Source organism: Rhinatrema bivittatum, chromosome 14 (genome assembly GCF_901001135.1).
Source record: "Rhinatrema bivittatum chromosome 14, aRhiBiv1.1, whole genome shotgun sequence".
NCBI classification, from domain to species: Eukaryota; Metazoa; Chordata; class Amphibia; order Gymnophiona; family Rhinatrematidae; genus Rhinatrema; species Rhinatrema bivittatum.
Genome location: NC_042628.1, coordinates 50,536,730 through 50,557,917, shown reverse-complemented (window position 1 = coordinate 50,557,917; position 21,188 = coordinate 50,536,730). Strand labels below are relative to the sequence as shown.

Here is a 21,188-nt window from a genome sequence, read left to right as displayed (position 1 = left end):
ACAAATAGACATGTTAATCTGTAGCAGCAAAATATGAAAGAGAGGCTGGTGGCATGACTTCATGAGGCATCAGCTTTCCAGGACAAGAGTCCTCATGCATCTGATCAAGTGGACTCCAAAACTCAGGCCTCAATATATCGGTCCGTCTATAAGGTGCCAGCAGTTTCTGTGTCATTTTAGAGATTAAACAGCATCTTTCCCATCCTCCTGGCAATCCAAGTTTCACTTATTGATCTCTAGTGTTACCCCTCAACTTGGGTTGAATCACTACTTCCACAATTAGTTACTGACCAACTCCTGAGCCTCGGACTGATGGCCTTCCTATAATTTACACTTCTGGCTGGGCTTGTCTCCCTATAGGTTATAGCTAAGGAACTTATACTAAGCATTTTCCCCAGAGACCCACATGGCCTCATAAACACAGAATAAATAGTTATAGTAAAGCAGACCCAAGTTGGGAGAATCCCTTTAGTACATTAGGCCCTAAGGGGCTACAAGTCAGATCAGAGTAGGGCTGGGGTGATGGTGAGGGGAGAACAGAGGCCATAAAATGTTTCAAAACTTACCAGTAACATAGACAGAGGCTGAGCCAGACAGATTTGTTACTGGATTATACGCCTCACACGTATAGTTCCCCTGGTCACGGAAGCTTATGTCAGTGAGAACTAACTTCCTCTCATGGCCTTTTATGGTACCATTGAAAGTCCAGGTATAATTTGGGTCTGGGTCAGACTCAGTCACACAATCTAATGTTAGCTGTGATTTCAGAGGTTTAGTTATGGGTCCCTTAGGATTAATTTCCACATTTTTCGGTCCATCTATAAGAAAAGAAAATATAAAGTTGGACTGAAGCAAAGTGAGAGAGTGCGAAGCCAGAATAAAAGCCGAGATGGGTCTGGAGTTACTTACAGTAAACGGTCAGGGTGTACGGGTCACTCGTGCTGCGACTAACAGGGTTAATGACCTCACACCGATAGCTTCCTGAGTCAGCGATGGAGACATTGGATATGGTTAGAGTTCTGTTATCTGGGGACAGGCTCATCCTGTCATTAGATGGGAGACTCTGTCTCTCTTTGTGCCACAGGATTGTTTGGATAGTGCTGGAGGTGCCACATGTTAATGTTACAGAGTCTCTGTGCTCCACGGGCTGGGAGAGGCTGGCCGTGATACTGGGCTTACCCAGAATTTCTGTAATCAAAGGAGAAGGAAGATTGTTATATCTTTTCTTTTATAATTCAGCCAGAGAGGTGCACAGGCTGGTGGTGGGAATATATATATATCTTAAAAAAAGGAGCTGTCTCAGATAGAGACCTCCAAAGTTGTCCATGATGGGAGGGATCCTATCAAAGGAAAGGGGATTTCTTTAATGGCAGATGAATTGATTCATAACACAAACCCAAAGTCTCTACCTCAGATTCCAGAGCTGAAAAAAAATTACGGTATACAGCCACAAACAGCACCGATGATGAATAAAAACCTCAGGAAGGGAAGATCACAGCATCAAGGATCCACCTTTGTACCCTGCTTCTCTGCCACTGCCACAAACTCCCAAACCTTTACAGTGACCAGGAGTGTGCAGAGGAAACATTTTCATTCAGTTTTTTATGTCATTTAGAGGGTCATTTTTGAAAGCGATAGCTAAATCGGGGCGGAGTCCGCACCGGAAGGGGAGGAGTCTGGGTAGCCTCGGGGCAGACTCCGCTACGACTTCGCTGACGGCGAAAGGTTTCGCGCCGAATAACTACACCTTTTATGGCACAAAAGCGAGCAGCGATCGCACCGAGGAGGTGCGATCGCTGCCAGCTTTCGTAGGCCCGCCGCCCCGTTACCGCCGGATTTTCTAAGGTCTGTGACCTTAGAAAATCCAGCTCTAAAAGTTAGTTAAATTTGGGGGGGGGGTGTTAGGTTTCGTTTCCTTTATTTTGGGGGGGGGGAAATAGTGCATGAAAGTTTCTGAAACCTAAAACAAGTTCAAAAAAAAAAGAAAAGGAAAACCTCATGTGTCAGACTTTGCGAATCCCCCCAAGCCACCCCCACCACCCCTGGAGGCAGTCGCTTCTCCAGAAAAGGTAATATTTACTTTATTAAAAATAAAAATGGTCACAGGCTCAACCTTTGTTAAAAAATATCCCTTCCCCTTAGGAGCCACTCCCCATGCAATACTCAACGTAGCCCAGTCTTCTGACCACCCCTCGACTTACCAAACCCACACTGGTGATCTAGTGGGGGCCCAGAGTGACTCCTCTGCTTCCGGACCCAGTGGCAGCCGTGCTTTAAAATGCTGCCAGCCCTTTATACCTGTCATATGACAGAGGCAGGCCTAGCCTTAGACCTCAGGCCTGAGCCTGCATCTAGGCTGCAGCATTGGGCCCGGTCCTAGGCCTTGACATCAGGACCCAGTCTTGGCTGGGCCCTGATGTCAGGCCTAGGCCTAAGCCTTGGGCCTGGACCTCAGCCTGGGTCTTGGTGTTGGGACCTGGCCTCAGCTGGGCCCCAGCATCAGAACCAGGCCTAGGTCTTAGCAAAGGCCTGCCACTATCACATGATAAGGGCAAAGGGCCGAAAGGCATCATTTTGGAGAATGGTGGCCTCTGGGTTCAGGAATGGAGGAGTTGATTCGGACTCCCACTAGACCACCAGGGTGGGTTTGGTTCATCTGGGAAGGATCTAGGGTGGGCTAGAGTGGGTAATGGAGGGGCTGGCTCCTAGAGGGAGGGCAATTTTTTAACAAAGGGGAGGGGCATGGGTAGAGGATTGGGCTTGTGACTGGGATTTTTAAAAAAATAAATATGACCTTTTCTAGGGAAACAACTGCCTTCAGGGTAGGGGGGACAAGGGGAGTCCGGAGACCCCCTAGTTACAATATTTGTTGGGGATGCCAGTGCACACTGTTATAATGTACACAAAAAGTGATAGAAAAAAAATACATTTTTTCTATTGTTTAGTTTTAAAAAACATATGAAATCACATAGCCAATGAAACTGATGCTGTCTATGTTGTTTCAAACGACAGCACAAAGTTGCACTTACAGAGGGCAATGACCTATTTGCAGAGAACATGGGGATCTGGGTACTGGCACTACAGCCACTGATACTAATGGTTCTGATAACAGTGTGGATATTAATACTGGTGATACTGGTGCTGATGGTTAAGCTGGTACTAACACTAACACTGATGTCACTCCTGGTTCTTATGGTATTGGTATTCTATTACCAGTACTGCTGGTACTAGTACTAACAGAAGTGCTGCTACTGATACTGGTGCTGGTTCTGATACTGGTAATGGTGATGACATGGGACTGGAATCTAACCGTAAGCGTTGTGTCTTTCAGAAACTCATCCATCATCCTTTTAAACACGACCAGAGACCTGGTCAGGATTTGGTGGCATGAAACCAGTGACAGTTAATTCACATGAAATTAGTATTATATGCTAATAACAAAGATCCCTCCCCATGCACGCATTACCCCTCCTCCCTCAGAGGAAAGTGCAGTTACTCACCCAGCACGCGGAGCTCCAGAGCTGTCTGGTTATAGCGGTGCGTGACAGAGTTAGAGGCGTTACAGGTGTAATTCCCAGAGTCCCCCAGTGCTAAGGGATTAATTAGTAGCTCTGGTCCCGACTGGTTTAATAGTTTGCCATTGAGAAGCCAGGAGTAATGTGCAGGAGGGTGAGACAAAGCCCAGCACGAGAGGGAAGCTGCGGAGCCCGCAGTGTGAAGCACCTGCTGAGGGCTGACTGTGAGTGTGGGAGAATCGGGACCATCTGAAGCAAAAAGCAAAGTCACATCTTATCAGGATGGAAAGCAGAAATACACAGCAACCACTGTTATTAAACCCTGCCATTTCCTGCAGCCCAAACGATTCACATGCACCATTTAGAAATCTATTATAAGCTGATTTCTGGAGAAAGTGCTCAGTGGTCCTCCCTGACAGATTAACAGAGATTCAGAATCACCGCTTTTCTAGTTACAGAATTTGATTCAAAGTTAACAGAAAATGCAGTTATAATAACTCTCAGCTACCACCTGCTCTGTATCTGTTCCCCCTCTCATACAGTAGGAAGGTGCATTCGTTTTTAACAAATGCCAAAAGAATGCAATGAAAAAGGCCATTTTTGGTTCATTCCAGAAAATAACTGGGTATTTTTGTATTCATGACATTTAAAAAAAAATAAAGAGTCTTCGGCGGCCCTGGCTGGACCTTCCAGGCACCAAGGCTTAGCCCTGGGCCAGGACCCAGCACAAAGGACTAGGCCTAGTCCACAGCCTCCTGTTGCTCCTCCTGGTCCTGCTGCTTGAAAAATGGCACAGTCTGCCTGGACAATGGCGCTGAAGTGACATCGCTTTGGCACCTTCCTCCGGTATGGATGGCGCCATTTTGATGTAAGGCATCATTTTTAAATTACAGGAACTGGGAGGAGCAACAGGAGGCCCTGGCCCTAAATCTTGGCACCGGTTCCAGGCTTGGGCGCTGGGTCTGGCCTGTGCTTAGGCCTCGATTCTGGCTGACTTAGGCCTTGGTGCCTGGCCTACTCTGGGCCTGGGCCTGGGCCTTAGTGCTGAACTTGAGCAGCTTGTTGGTCCCCAAAGGTCCAGTCAGGCTGCCAGAAGCCCTTTTTATTTATTTGTTTTGTTTTGTTTTGTGGGAGTTATTTTGTTTAATGTTTTTTTTGGTTTGGCAAAAACTAAATAAAATAACAAATGTAATGAACTGAATAAAATAACAAAAAAAATTCCCCCCAAACTAAAAACCCACAAATGTTTGGGTTGTACATTCTTATTGAATGGCTCCTACTCTTTAACTGTTCTTGTTCTCTGATTTCTCCTGCTCAGATAGTGGCTGTTTTCATTTGAGGGGTAAAAGGTCACCCTATTTGTGCAGTATTGTCACAATCTCAATGCATTTTTAAACTTTTTCATGCAACAGTAGGCTGCTATTGCACTTAAGATCTTCTTAATGCAGATTCTCCCTATTAGTTTTTTGGAGGAATATTTACAAAATTGGACCCAAAATGATTGTCCATCACTGTATTCTGATTGGCGGATGGTGCTGACTTTTGTCATGTCCTAGGAATGATATAATCCCAGGTGTGACATCACTGATCTTTAACTTAACAGAATCAGTACTAATGACCTCTGGTTACAGCAGCAGTAAAACTTTGAGATGCTGCATAGCTTGGACCATATAAGACTTTTCTGGTGCTGGAGCCACTTCATCTTTGATCTTATGCCCCCCAAGCTCAGATGTGCAGGGTAACAGTGGGTAAATGCCATCTGCTATATCAGTTCTTCAGTATTATGCTGACTGATGGACTGTGTAGCTTCCAGGATCTGCTCTTATTTAAGGCAGTATTTATCTCTCCCATGAGGAACGAGAATCTTGTGCTACACTCAATCTTACAAACCGGGCTGTGACTCTGAGCCCTGATCCTCTGGCTTCTGGTTACAGAGTTTATCTGTCCCTTCCTTCTCAAGCTACTTTTCTGCCTATTTACCACCTCACACAGCTATAAGATTAAATCTTGGTCCGGTATATGACTTCTAAACTGGATTGTAATCTGATAGAACTCTGTCTCTTGTCTGAATAATCATTGACAATATGAATAAAAAGTATATTGGAAATAAATAAAATTTTAATTTTAAAACAATAAAACTGCACAAGCTAAATCCTGGCCCTCCTGACACTGGAACAGAATGTTGCAGGATGAGGGCATCAAACTGTTTTAGATGAAAATAAATAGAGACAAATGATATTATGAGGTCACTGAACCTTCCTGCCTGTAACCACTTTCCTTAACATGTATTTTACTCTTCCACTTGCAGGATCCTGGATAATTGCTGCCTCCTTCTCAGTGATACCTGTACTTTCTGGCTTCAATATTCAAAGCTGAGCAGCTATGTATTAGCCGGATAAGAGTTATCCGGTTAACTTACAAGGAATATTCAGCAGCCTGGATCTGCTGCTGAATATCCCCATATAAATCTTCACTTAGCTGGATAACTTATATCTGGCTTAGACCTGCTATTGAGGCACAAGATAATCGGATATGTAGCTCCAATTACAAATCTCTTTGGGGTACACTTTGTCTCTCCTTCCATATTCAAACAAAATCATTTCATCTATTTGTTGTTACAGAAAAATGGAGTCATCCTGTTCTAACAGTGTCTAATGCAGCTAAGAAAAGGTGGTTAAGTGTCAGACTTACAACTAATGAGTAGCTGATAGGGGTTGCTGGAAGTGTTACTGACAGCATTAGTTACCCCACAGGTGTAGTTGGAGCCCGAGTCAGACCTGCTGCTGGGGAACAGGGTGAGGGTTCGATTATTATCGGTAAGATTAATCCGTCCGCCATTTAAAACCACTTTATCCTCCTTGTACCAGAGGTAGGAGACGTGCGGGTCTGAGGAGTTGCATCTGAGAGTCAGCGGCCCGTTCTCTACAGGGCTGTGTGTTAAAGCCTGTATCGTAGGCTTAGTGACTCTCCCTGCGGAGAATAAGAGGACAGAAATGGAGAGTTACTCAGGCAGAACCCGGACAACAGAAACAGTTCAACTGCTGGGCTTCCGAGTCCAGGAAGTGGCACATGGACAGAGTTTTGTGAAATGTCTGTGCTCTGCTGTAGAACATAACAACACAGTAAATGATGGGGAAAAAAAAGACCAACTGATCCATCCAGTCTGCCCAATTCTTGTTCACTCTGCAAGGATACATCCCAGCTGATAACTACAGAGTGTGAGATTCAGGAAATATTACAGCCTGCAAATAATTACCAATGATTCCTGACAGGATTCCCTGACACATGTCTCACAGGCTGCAGACTGGGGAGGAATGATTACCATTACTGTCCCATCATACAGCCACAGCAACAGTAGAGTTACAGTGCTATAGGATAAAGAGACTGCAGCTTTACAGCACTATGACATAAGATAAGAGTGCTAGAGAAAAAGCTACTAGGTATTTCTAGCACTATGAGAGAGCTCTACAGGATAGAGAGGAAAATTTTCAGACCACATAACGTTAACTAGCTGAGTTTGCGCACGCATTACCATGCCCAAACTTATGTGCAGACCTTGTAAAATCTAACAGTATGTGTATAAGTCATACCTCCGCTCCTAGAATGCCTCTCCTCCATGTGCATAAAAGCATTCATGAAACCAACTTATGGGTATACATTTACATGCACTGAGCCCTGATTGATTTTCAAAATTCCACAGATACTTATGGAGTTCATAATCAGCCACTATGTGGCTCAGCTACTTAGCTGCATAAACCTATCTGGCTAATTTAGCTGTATATTCAGTTCCGTTGACTATACCCAGCTATCCTAAAATTATCCAGGTAAGTCTATCCGGCCAACTGTAGGACAGGTCTATGGGACAACCAGACTTATGGCCTGATTCACTAAGCTGTTTTCCCTTAGACACAGAATGAGGAAAAAACCTTAGTGAATCAAGCCCTTAGCCAGATAACTCAGCTCATCCCAGTTACGCCCCAGAATTCCCCTAACTTATCCAGCCAAATAATAAGTAATCTGGCTAGAATTTAGCCAGATAAGTGCCCAAATATTCATTTAGCTGGATAACCTCTGAGTTATCCGGCTAAATGCTTCTGAATATGGACCTTGTATAAAACAGGATTTTATGTACACAAATTCATTTTGAAAATCAAGCCCATACCAACGATGGGATAGAGTGACTGGGGATCTATAGTGTTACAAGATAAAGCAACTGGAAATGTATAGTGATACCAAATAGAGTGACTGGGGATTTAATGCACTATGGGATAAAAAGGACTGGATTCATTATGTTCTGGGATAAAGAGACTAGAATTTATAGCACTACAGGATAAAGAAAGTGGAGATATACAGAGTTACTGCATGAAGTAACTAGAATTTCTGGCACTAGTATCACAATGAGACCATTAATATCTAACAGCGCTTCTCAGACCTGTAAGTGTCCTGAAGTAAACGTGACCTCAGCAGTACTGGGAACGAGAGATCAGAGTCACACAAGTGGGTGCAGTAGGTCAGAGCTGCAGGAAGCAAAAGTTGGGAAAAAGCAAAGGATTCTGGGATCCAAACCCAGGGCACAATTCAGGCCTGCTTGGCACAGGTACAGAGGGTTGTGGTAAGGGTGGGTTAGGAAGAGAGGTGGGGGTAGCCTGCGTTTTGATTTAGGTATGGAAATGCATATGCTTATGTACTCAGAAGGGTAGAGAACTATAAGGGAGCCCAGAAAGCTGATTTGCACAGGCAGTGGTACAGCCGCACCAAACTCCCAAGAAGAACCAGCAAGGCCAACCAAGAAGCAGCGGGGCCTTGGCACATTGTCAGATATAATCAGGTAGAGGTGGCAGATCATTTAGTGTGAGCAGAAGCAGTGTGAGCAGAAGCAGAGCTACATTCCTCAGCCCACAGCCAAAAGAATGAGGAGCGCCATCCTGCAGGTTGTCGAGCTTGTATGGCTGACAGCTGGGAGATCTCTCAGTGCTAAAGGCAAGCAAGGAGCTAACCAGAGCTAGAGTAATAGTGCAGATGTGTCTGGGCAGAATGGATGGACCAATGATGCTTATCTGTTATCATTTATTGTGTTATTGTATTATTCTGTCACTGTCATCATCCTGGCAACTGAAAAACCATCTGTTACTGAAGGCAGAATTTGCTGTCTCCCTACCAAAAAAAAAAATTACTCATAGCAGAAATAACTGCTCATAGGCCATCATGACTAGAGAGTATAGCACTATTAGCTCTAAAGGAGCAACACCAGCAAATACAGCACATGACACCAGAGGATGTAGCACTATTAGCACCAGCTCTACAATAGCAACATCAGCAAGTTCAGACCAAGCGCCTGAGAGGTAAATTTTAAGATCCGCATGCGGACGCACATGGGCACGCATTTGCAGGCACGTGCACATGGTCACGGCGATTTTATAACATATGCACGTATATGCTCTTATACATGCATGTGTTATAAAATTGGCTATATGCGCGTACATGTGCGCACAATTTTATATCGATGCGCGCTTATGCGCACATAAGCGGGGGGAATTTTAGTAGCTACGCGCACCAACACAATCGCACTTTTTCCCAGTTTGCTCCCAGTTCACCCCGGTAAAGGAAAGGGCTTCCTAATCCACTTAGCTAACTAGCCTTCTTTTTACCCAGTTACCCCGGACCCTTAAAACCCCGCTGATTAGCCTATTTTTTTTTTTAGTTACATAATTTACACTTTGTCCATAGCAGAATGTTGAGATTACTTACCTGATAATCTCCTTTTCCTTAGTGTATGCAGATGGACTCAGAACAAGTGGGTATAGTGTGCTCGTGCTAGCAGCTGGAGACTGATCTGACGTCAGCACGGGTACATATACCCCCACAGGAAGTGAAGCCACTCAGTAATCTTCCTTGCAAAAGCTGTTATGGATGTGTGTGTACTGACCGATCAATGAATTAGTGAAACAGGATTCCCCTGACTGATTGATAGGAGCTGGAGAACGCCAGCGTTCCCAACCGGAAGGCGTCGACACCTGGTAGAGTGGACGCTCTCGTGGAAGAAATGACATGCCTTACCTTGAAGTGGTGCAACCCATGTATACTGGCAGCCGGGCGGGATGGTGAGTCCATCTGCATACACTAAGGAAAAGGAGATTATCAGGTAAGTAATCTCAACATTTCCTAGCGTGTAGCAGATGGACTCAGAACAAGTGGGATGTACAAAAGCTACTCCCGAACCGGGCGGGAGGCTGCCTGAAGACTGCGTAGGACTGCCCTCGCAAATGCTGTGTCCTCTCTGGCCTGGACATCCAGACGGTAAAATCTGGAGAAGGTATGGAGGGAGGACCATGTCGCCGCTTTACATATTTCTGCGGGCGACAGCATCCTAGATTCTGCCCAAGATGCTGCTTGCGCTCTGGTAGAATGAGCCTTGACCTGTAGAGGCGGTGACTTCCCAGCCTCTACGCAGGCCGCTCTGATAACTTCTTTAATTCAGCGGGCGATGGTGGGCCATGAGGCCGCTTCTCCTTGTTTCTTCCCACTGTGAAGGACGAACAGATGGTCCGTCTTTCGTACTGCTTCTGTCATTTCCAGATATCTGGGCAGCAATCTGCCAATGTTGAGATGGCATAGCAAACACCCTTCTTCTGATTTCTTCAAACCCGCCGTGGTTGGCAAGGATATGGTTTGGTTGAGGTGAAATTGTGAGACTACTTTAGGCAAGAAGGAGGGAACCGTGCGAAGATGGATAGCCTCTAGAGTGATTCTAAGAAAAGGATCACGGCAGGACAGCGCTTGTAGCTCTGAGATGCGGCGTGCTGAACACACTGCCAGCAAGAACACCATCTTCAAAGTTAGTGAACGGAGAGAAAGGCCCCGGAGGGGTCTGAAGGTGGATCCTGCAAGGAAATCCAAAACTATGTTGAAGTTCCACAGGGGTACTGGCCACTTCAGGGGTGGACGAATGTGCTTGACTCCTTTCAGGAAGCGGGAAACATCTGGGTGCGTGGCAATGGTCTTGCCCTCGCTCCTGGGACCGTAGCAAGACAGCGCAGCCACCTGAACCTTGATGGAGCTGAGGGAGAGACCCTTCTGAAGCCCATCCTGCAGGAAATCCAGAACAATAGGGATTGTGGTCGCATGTGGATTGGTGCAATAAGTGTCGCACCAGGCTTCAAATACTCTCCAGATCCTTACGTAGGTGAGGGATGTGGAAAACTTGCGAGCTCGGAGGAGTGTATCTATAACCGGCTCCGAGTAACCTCTTTTCTTCAGTCTAGCCCTCTCAATGCCCAGACCGTAAGAGAGAATTGAGCCGGATCCTCGTGGAGGATGGGACCCTGACGTAGCAGGTCCCTGAGAGGAGGCAGGGGAAGGGGCTCCCCTGCCAGTAGTCTTCTCATGTCCGCGTACCAGGGTCTTCTTGGCCAGTCTGGTGCCACTAGAAGAACTAGGCCCCTGTGCTTCTGAATCTTGTGTATAAGGGCGCCCAGCAGGGGCCACGGCGGAAAGGCGTATAGCAGCGTCCCTGGAGGCCATGGCTGAACCAGGGCGTCGATCCCGTGAGAGAACGGATCTCGCTTGCGGCTGAAGTATCTGGGTACTTCAGCATTGGACCTAGTAAGTCCATGTCCGGAATCCCCCACTGATCCACAATCATCTGGAAGGCTGTGGGGGACAGCTGCCATTCTCCCGGATTTAGGCTTTCCCTGCTGAGGAAGTCTGCCGCGGTGTTGTCCCTTCCGGCAATATGGACGGCGGAGATGTCCTGGAGATTCGCCTCTGCCCAAGTCATCAGAGGGGCGATCTCTAAGGACACCTGTTGGCTTCTGGTTCCGCCCTGACGGTTGAGGTATGCCACCGTGGTGGCGTTGTCGGACATCACTCTGACTGCTCTGTTCTTCAGTCTGTGAGCAAATTGCAGGCATGCCAATCGGACTGCCCGGGCCTCTAGACGGTTGATGTTCCACCCCGACTCTTCTCTGTTCCACCGCCCTTGGGCGGTGAGTTCTTTGCAGTGTGCTCCCCATCCGCTCAGGCTGGCATCTGTGGTGAGCAGAATCCACGTGGGGGAGGACATCTTCGACCCCCGGCTCATGTGGTTGGACTGCAACCACCACCGTAACTGGGTCCTTACCCTGGCAGGCAGAGGTAGGTGCGTGGAGTAGTTCCATAGACGGGGGCTCCAGCGAGAGAGCAGGGCGTGTTGTAGAGGTCTCATATGGGCCCTCGCCCAAGGTACCACTTCCAGGGTGGATGCCATGAGACCAAGAACCTGCAGATAATCCCAGGCTGTGGGCCGACTGGCTCCCATCAAATACTGGATATACTGCTGAAGTTTCAACTTTCTCTTGGTTTTGAGACTGACTGTGTCTGCCCGGGTGTCGAACTGTACTCCCAGGTATTCCAGTGACTGGGAAGGCTGTAGGCAGCTCTTGCTGAGGTTGATTACCCAGCCCAGGCTTTCCAGAAGGGCTATCACTCTGTCGGTGGTCCGAAGGCTCTCCTCTCGTGACTTCGCCCTGATCAGCCAGTCGTCTAGGTAGGGATGGACCAGAATTCCTTCCCGCCTGAGTGCTGCCGCTACCACTACTTCCACCTTGGTGAATGTCCGTGGCGACGTTGCAAACCCGAAGGGCAGAGCCCGAAACTGGAAGTGGCGGCCTAGAACCTTGAAGCATAGGTAGCGCTGATGATCCGGATGGATCGGGATATGCAGGTATGCCTCTGACAGGTCTAATGCCGTGAGGAATTCTCCTGGCTGTACTGCGGCCTTGACGGAGCGTAGAGTTTCCATGCGAAACCTCGGGACCCGTAAGTATTGATTGACCGACTTGAGGTCCAGGACAGGCCGAAAGGTACCCCCTTTCTTGGGTACCATGAAATAAATGGAATAATGTCCAGAATTCACTTCCCAGGCAGGTACTGGGATGATGGCTTTCAAGGACAGGAGCCTCGCCAGGGTAGCTTCCAATGCTGCCTTCTTGTGTATGGGACATGAAGATTCCACAAACTTGTCCGGAGGGAGATGATGAAAGTCCAGATAATATCCCTCCCGGATAACGGCGAGAACCCACTGGTCCGATGTAATCTCGACCCATCTGGGGTAGAAGAGGGTCAACCTGCCCCCTATGGCTCCGTCCCCCAGATGAATCGGCGGATTCTCATTGGGAGGCGCGGCCGGGACCCGAGCCCGGGCCCGCTCCCCTCTTGCGCTGCTTGGTCCGAAAGGACTGATTCCTGGCCGGGGGACGTGGTGCCTGGCAGCGACCCCTGTAAGGAACGAAACGCTGGGAACTCCTGCCCCTAGAGGGCCTTGGAAAGGCGCGCTGGCCCCTTCTGAACCGATCTTCCGGCAATCTGGGCACTGGAGAGGCGCCCCATGCACTGGCCAGTTTATCAAGGTTGCTGCCAAATAGAAAAGAGCCCTTGAAGGGCAATCTGGTGAGGCGTGTCTTAGAAGGCGCATCAGCCGACCATCTTCGGATCCAGAGCTGCCTCCTGGCGGCTACGGAGGATGAAATCCCTTTAGCTGTTGTCCGGACCAGGTCAGATGCCGCATCTGTAAGGAACGAAAGAGCGGATTCTATGTCTGCCGCCGGAGCGTTGTTTCTAACCTGTGACAAACAGGCACGCGTCACCACCGTGCGGCGATCCGTAAAGATAAAGCTGCCACCTCAAAGGCCTGACGCAGAATGGCGTCCAGTCGCCGGTCATGCGGCTCCCTGAGGGCCGTCCCCCCTTCAACCGGAATGGTAGTGCGCTTGACCACAGCGCTAATCAAGGCGTCCACCTGAGGGCACGCCAGCAGGTCCTGGATAGCCGGCGCCAATGGGTACATGCTCTTCAGAGCCCGACCCCCTTTGAAGGCAGCCGCTGGTGCTGCCCATTCTAAATCAATCAGTTGTTGCGCCGCCTGTAAGAATGGAAAATGGCGGGCCGTAGGACGAAGACCTTCCAGCAGGGGGTTCTGCGCAGAGGGTACTGAAGCGCTGGGACCTGTAATATCCAATTCTGCCAGACACTGAGACACCAGGTCAGAGAGATCCTCCTTAGGGAAGAACCGCCTCATGGTTCTATATGGCTCAGTCCCTGGAGGGAGGTCCCCCTCGTCTGGGAGTTCGGACTCGTCCTGTGAGACCTCCTGGTCTGACTGATCCGGACTATCCATCAGTGGGAAGTCCCGCTCGCGATAAGGTCGTGATGGTCCAGGAACCGGATCCGCAGGAGCTGCTACTGCAGCAGCCGCCGCAGGCGCAGCCACCGCAGGAACTACAGGAACAGCAGGAACCGCAGGGCCTGGATGGGCAGCCGTTTGCATCTGTACAAAAGCATGAATTCCCTTAAAGAGATCCACCCAGGAAACTGAAGCAGCCTCTAATCGCCGGGGTACAAGCTCCCCCGGGATTCCTGATTGGTCGAGACTGCCCCCTAACTCCGGGGTAGCCCCTAGGGAACTGTCCACAAATCGTGGTTGAGACTGGTCCTGGCCCGAGGGTCGCACGGCCCCCTCACATTGGGCACACAGAGAATCTGGCTCATCACTGCGCGTGGCCCTAAGGTGGCATGCAGAGCAGAGGCCAAGGGCTGCAATGCCTGAAGCAGGCGGCGCCGTCGCTGAAGACTCTGCAGTGTTCTGATTCATTGAACAATAGGCGCTCAATAATAATATGCGGCAGCAATAGGCGCTTAATACAACAGGCACCTCCAGGTTAAAGCATATGCTCTAACCCGTTAATTTATTCGTATCACGTTATATTTATTCTACCTGCCTTTATCTTCCTTCCAGCTTGTCTTTAAGCCTCCAAGTTTTTCCCATTCCTTGTTGATTGTAACTTTGACTTATTCCTTTTTCCTTTGTTATCTATTATTAACCAGAATTGTTACCTTAGTTTTTCCCTTGTTAAAATGTAAACCGATCCGATATGGTTATCTACTATGAAGGTCGGTATAAAAAACTGTTAAATAAATAAATAAAATAAATAATAATATGCGGCAGCAATAGGCGCTTAATACAGCAGGCGCACGGCAACAATAAGCAGCAGCAATAGGTGCGGAATACAACCGGCGCTCAACGTGTGCACCGCAATAGGCGGCCAAGAAACCAGCGCAATGGTATGCAATAAGCACACAGCAATATGCAGTTAGCAATATACACTCAATGGCCTTCAATAGGCGTTCAGCAAGAAGCGGTTAGTCATATACGCTCAATTTGCATTCAATAGGCATTCAGTAATAAGCGGTCAGCAATATGCGCTCAATGTGCATGCAATAACCTTTCAGTAATAAGCGGCAGCAATATGCTCTCAATGTGCATTCAATAAGCTTTCAGCAATAAGCGGTCAGTAATATGCTCTCAATTGGCATTCAATAAGCTTTCAGTAATAAGCGGTCAGCAATATGCGCTCAATTTGCATTCAATAGGCTTTCAGCAATAAGCGGTCAACAATATACGCTCAATTTGCATTCAATAGGCTCTCAGCAATAAGCGGGCAGCAACATATATTCAATTTGCATTCAATAGGCTTACAACAATAAGCGGTCAGCAATATACGCTCAATTTGCATTCAATAGGCTCTCAGCAATAAGCGGGCAGCAACATATATTCAATTTGCATTCAATAGGCTTACAACAATAAGCGGTCAGCAATATACGCTCAATTTGCATGCAATAGGCTTCCAGCAAGAAGCGGGCATCAATATATATGCTCAATTTGCATTCAATAGGCTTTCATCAATAAGCGGTCAGCAAGATACGCTCAATGTGCATTCAATAAGCTTTCAGCAATAGGCGGCCAGCAATATGCGCTCAATGTACATTCAATAAACTTTCAGCAATAAGCAATATACGGTCAGTGGCATTCAATAGGCGCTCAGCAATACACCGAAACAAAGCCAAGGAGGAAGAAAGCCGCGCCTATTACGGGCGCGGAGTACCTGAGCAAGGCCCCACAATGGCGTCCTCCACGGCGTGCCACGCCGCCGATCCTCTGCGCTTCGGAGACCCGTAGGAAGAGATATACTCCTTACCAGCTTCGGCGCTTCCCGGCTGGAACACAGGCGGTCTCCGGCTGCAGGGGAAGGGATCACCTCACCACCGCAATTGAGGATATGCACCCGCTACCTCGTCCATGCCGGGACCGAGGGCCTCGTATGCCTCACCCGAACTGCGTCCGGGGGCTGTGTCACTGCTGCGCTTCAGCAGGACTGAGGACTTTCACCGCCGGGGGAGCACGGCAATCACCCCGGGAGCTCGCTGGGGGAGGAACCCTTGGGTATCTACCGCAGGAGCGCGGGGCTCTAAGTCAAATAGACGAGAAAAAGCAAAGTAGAATCTAGAATGAGAAGAAAAAAGAGAAAAATTAAAGTAGTCTTGGAAAGCACGCTCAACTAGCGTGCAGGCACTCCAAACTGCTTTGGAGATGGAAATTACTGAATAGCTACGCTTCCTGTGGGGATATATACACCCCCGTGCTGACGTCAGATCCGTCTCCAACTGCTAGCACGCGGATACTATCCCATTTGTTCTGAGTCCATCTGGCTACACACCAGGAAATGGCGGGCTGTGGGACGAAGACCCTCCAGCAGGGGGTTCTGCGTAGATGCCTCCATGGTGCTGGGGCCTGGAATAGCCAACTCCGTCAGGCACTGAGAAACCAGGTCGGAGAGATCTTCCTTGGGAAAGAACCGCCTCATGGTTCGATATGGCTCAATCCCCGAGGGAAGTTCCCCCTCCTCGGGGGGCTCGGACTCGTCCTCCGAGACGTCAGGATCTGCATGAGCCAGACTGGCCGGAGGCGGATGCCCGCGGTAAGGGTGAGAAGGTCCGGGGACAGGGTCAGCCGGGGCAGCAGGGCCTGGACGGGAAGCCGACTGCATCTGTATAAAGGCGTGGATCCCTTTAAATAAATCCACCCATGAAATGGAAGCGGTTTCTAGCCGTCGGGGTACCAGGTCCCCGAGGATTCCTGGCTGTTCGAGACGGCCTGCTAGATCCGGGGTAGCCCCTGGGGAACTGTCGGCAAACCTCGGTTGAGACTGGTCCTGGCCCGAGGCTCCCACAGCCTTCTCACATTGGGCACAAAGGGAGTCTGGCTCCTCGGTCTGCGTGGCTCTAAGCTGGCACGCTGAGCACAGGCCAAGCGCTTTCACGCCGGAATCAGGAGGCGCCGCCTCTGGAGACGCTGGAGCATTTAAGTGTTCCATCGCATCTTGCGAATGCAGGGCGCCGGCGCTTATGCGATATGCTGCCAATAATATGCGCTCAATAATATGCACCCAGCAATATGCGTTCAATAATATACAATATGCGCTCAATATTATGCGTTCAGCAATATGCGCTCAATAATATACAATATGCACTCAATATTATGCGCTCAATAATATGTGTTCAGCAATATGCGCCCAATAATATGCGTTCAGCAATATGCATTCAATAATATACAATATGCGTACATCGACAAGAACATCCTCTTAGCAGCTATGCTGCGTTGTGCGCCTATCAACAGGCGCCTATCAAGGGCGCTCAATACCTGAACAAGGCAGACAAAATGGCGACCTCCACGGCGTGCCGCATGCAGGCAACGCCGCCGATCCTCGTACCTCGGAGACCAAATAGTAAGAGATGTATGCCTTACCTGATCCTCGGCGCTTCCCGGCTGGAACCCGGGTGGTCTCCGGCTGCGGAGGGAGAGGGGAAATACCTTCACCGTCGCGTTTTGAAGAAGTGCACCCGCTGCCTCTAAGCCGCCAAACTCGTCTCGCTTGGGGCTAAGTCCACGCCGGGACCGAGGCGCCTCTCAGCCCGGCCCGAGCCCTTCTCGCTCAGGGGCTAGATCCCTGCTGTGATTCGGCCACCGGACCGAGGCGTAGACCTCCGAGGGATCGCGGAAATCACCTCGGGAAACTCAACTGGGGGAGGGACCCGAGGGTATCACCGCAGGAGTGCGGGGCTCGTCTTCTGTAGAAATTTGGTAAAGTAGAATGTAGAAAGTAGAAAGTAGTATTGGAAAACACGCTCAACGAGCGTGCAGGCTCTCCAAACTGCTTTGGAGACGGAAACTACTGAGTGACTTCACTTCCTGTGGGGGTATATGTACCCGTGCTGACGTCAGATCCGTCTCCAACTGCTAGCACGAGCACACTATACCCACTTGTTCTGAGTCCATTTGCTACACGCTAGGAAAGCAGAGTTACACGGTAAGGGACCCCTGTGCGTTAACTACTTATGCACTGACTTCATTTTACTGACTTGGCTTGCCCATGACCTACCCAGATCCCACCCACGAGCAGTCCCTTTTTTTGCTTTTTATGATTTGGCGCGCAGGGCCCTGCTCGCGTAAATCCACCCGGTTTTGGGCGGATTTACGTGAGCAGGGCTCTGAAAATCCGCCCCAATATGTTTAAAACTAAATACAAGTAAATGTGTGCATTTTATGTAAGATCACACTTTTAAAGTACAATAAGTCTCTGAAAATATTACACCAGGCCTTAAGACACCAATACATCTCCTATTAGGAAAACGGACCAAGTCAGGCTGCTATAGAGTCCTAAAGCAAAATATAAGGGAGATAACTAGTATACAACAAACACCAGAAAAGTTAACTAGTTAAGGATTATGTTCAGCACCCTATTGAATCTAAATTGTAAATGTTGCTATTTATAATAAAATTTTAATTTTTATTAAATTATAAAATGTTTTTTACGAAAATTTTTTATATATGAACAATTTTTATCAGGAAGGAATAGACCTCAGCACCGGCCCAATGATTCTGTTAATTAACAGAAATACATCCTTATAAGCCGTGTTGGTACAATCACAGGTCTATCAACCTATCCTGTTTTTAAATTTATTCTTAAAATTATTGCTCAATGGTAAATCATTTTACGTTGGAGATTTCAATGCTATGGATTTTATCAATTGCCAAGCAATCTTGGTTTGATCATACAATATGTTTCAACAACGAATCCAAGATTCTTGATTACACTGATGTGAAAAAACTAGATAATATGCCAAAGCTATATTGTTATTGGTTTAACACATAATTCAAAATTCTTAATATCACTAGTGTGAAAAAATATATAGCAAGGCTGTATTATTTAGGTTGAACATGCATCTGAACCTCCATTTTAACTTTTGCATTGCAATAACTTGAAGACTTTCTGATAAGAGATGAAAAACACCATTACTGGTTCTCAAGTATGTTGACTTAAACTCTATATCGCAAGCACTTCTGTTAAACAACAATTCAATTGTATGAAACACTTCTGGTAAGCAACAGTTCAATTGTGTAGATTTGAACACAGAGCCTGGCTGGCTTCCGGTAATATAACTTCCATAAACTGCAATAGTTTTATAGTGGTGCCACCCGACAGGAATTACAACAGAGAACCTGTTTATACGATGGCAAACAACCTTTCTTGTCCCGACAATAACTTATCTTGAAATTTTGTAGCCCAGAGATCTTATGGCTATGCGGTCCGCTTCACGTCCTTATCTGAAGCTGCCGCAGTTGCTTCAATTTCTTTACAGAAGCCATTTATCATTTATGCTTGAATTCTTGTGTGTTGTGTTTCCTCTTATTTAAAAAGCTATTTAAATAGACTGGCACGTCTCAAAGAGGAAACATGATACTGCTGTTCAGCAACTTAATAACATTGATGAGATAAAGTAGCAATTCGTTCACTCAGCCAAACAATTGGCAGTGTAGGGCTGATGGATTCAATTGTCTCAAGAATGTAACAATGTTGATGTTCAAACAACTTGATAATGGTGGATTAGATACTCAATATCTCAGTGTGAATAAACCACAATGTAAGTTGATAGAACTGTTTAAAACTAGTCCAATGGCTTTGTGCCTCAAAGTCAGGTGCAAAATTCTCTGCAACCGGATATATGATGCAACTTGAACGCTGAAATTTCAGTCTTGCAATTAATAGCGGGACGGGCGGTATAATTCACTCCATCTCACATGAAATCTTTTACCCGACAATATTTATGAACGGCAGAGCACTTATCTTGAATTGTGAAGGTTTGAAAGTCACTGACGTTACAGATTATTCATTCGCTCTGTTCTGCCGTACTGGGACCCGAGGGTCTGACAACCGCCGCCAACGCGGCCGGCGTTTCGCAAAAAACGCTGCTTCAGGGCGGACTGATTTGTAGAGAAAAACTTCTTCTAGTATGGTCGGGCTCAGACTGCATACCTGGGAACGTTTGATATCCAAGTGTCCTGAGATTGTTCTGAATTAGCAGGAGGCGGGGTGGTTTGCTTGGAACTTTCTCCTCTCTCAGTCACATACCAGTGCTCTCTCTCACACTGGCTCTCAATGACACACCTATACACACATGCTCTCAGTACTCACATATACACATGTTTTTTCTCTCTCACTTATATAGGCTCTTAATTACACATTTACACACATGCTGTCTATCTTTTCACACTTACACACACACACAGGCTCTCATTTAAACACAGGCTCTCAATCACATACTCACATGCTCCATCACCTAAACCAGCTCTCAATCACACACAGACACACATGATCTCTCTTACTTATACACACAGGCTCTTAATCATACATACACATGATTCTCTCACACACAAAGGATCTCAATCATACACACATACTCTTTCACACAAACAGGTTTTCAATCACAAACTTACACATTCAGGTTCCCAATGGTAAACTTACATTCATGCTCTCTCTCTCACAGGCAGGCTCTCAATCACAGACATACTCTCTTTCACATATACAGGCTCTCAATCATTCACATACATGCAATCTCTCACTCACACACACAGGATCTCAAACACATATGCTTGCTCGCTCATTCACTCTCTCTCCCCCACCCTGGGAACTCGCGGCAGCAGCAGCCTCCTCCCAATGCTAACCTCCTTCATTTTCAGCCCTCGCAGAGGAGTCGTCCCATCGGCCATGGTTGAAGCTCTTCATTTTCCTCCGAGCCGCGCTGCAGTCTTCTTTTCGTCGGACCGACGCAGACCACACTAGCGTGGCCTCTTCTTGCCGCGCAGGCACCCGATTCTCTCCACTTCCTCTTCCGGGCCGCGGGGGGGGGGGGGGGGGGGGGGCGGGAAGAAGAGAGCATGCCGGTGCCGCCGACTCCAGCTGTTCTGCCGTGTTCTGCCCGGGCTGACAGCATTTTAAGCCCGGGCGGAGGAGGACCGGGGAGCAGCTGGGTCAGCGGGGGACTGGAAAGTGTGGCGACACTTGTCTGCGAGCCAGATGCAGCCCTCAAAAGAGCCATATCTGGCTCATGGGTTCCCGACCCCTGGACTAGGGGGTACTCTAAGAAGTTAGAAAGTAGCTCATTTAAAACAAATGGAAGAAATTTATTTTTTACTCAGCGATAGTAAAGCTCTGGAATTCATTGCCAGAAGATGTGATTACAGCACTTAATGTAACTGGGTTTAAAAAAGGTTTGGATAAGTTCCTAGAGGAAAAATCCATAAACTGCTATTAATTATTAAGTAATAGTAGCTTAAAATTTATTTAATATTTGGGTACTTGCCAGGTCCTTGTGACTTGCATTGGCCACTGTTGGAAACAGAATACTGGGCTTGTTGGACCCTTGGTCTGACCCAATATGGCATTTCTTATGTTCTTATGGTAATGACAGCACTACTTAGCCAGATATCCTTTACAGTAGCAAGTTATCCAGTAAGACAAA

General features: G+C 47.6%; 1 protein-coding gene and 1 long non-coding RNA gene across 4 annotated transcripts in view; one reads left to right on the top strand and one right to left on the bottom strand.

Moving 5' to 3' along the window:
• LOC115075847 overlaps positions 1 to 3,866 on the top strand; it is an 81,987-nt gene extending 78,121 nt beyond the window's left edge. Inside the window, exons 4-5 of the long non-coding RNA XR_003852625.1 lie at positions 1,616 to 1,725; positions 3,332 to 3,866. This is a non-coding gene — a long non-coding RNA (uncharacterized LOC115075847). The remainder of the gene's footprint in view (positions 1 to 1,615; positions 1,726 to 3,331) is intronic.
• LOC115075845 (carcinoembryonic antigen-related cell adhesion molecule 1-like) overlaps positions 1 to 21,188 on the bottom strand; it is a 78,990-nt gene that overhangs the window by 13,225 nt on the left and 44,577 nt on the right. For 2 of the 3 annotated variants that reach the window (XM_029576693.1, XM_029576695.1), the window contains exons 3-4: positions 910 to 1,188; positions 567 to 818 (exon numbers count right to left, since the gene is read on the bottom strand). In XM_029576693.1, coding sequence (XP_029432553.1) covers positions 567 to 818; positions 910 to 1,188 — 531 coding nt within the window. The remainder of the gene's footprint in view (positions 1 to 566; positions 819 to 909; positions 1,189 to 21,188) is intronic. The other variant, XM_029576696.1, reaches the window with a different exon arrangement.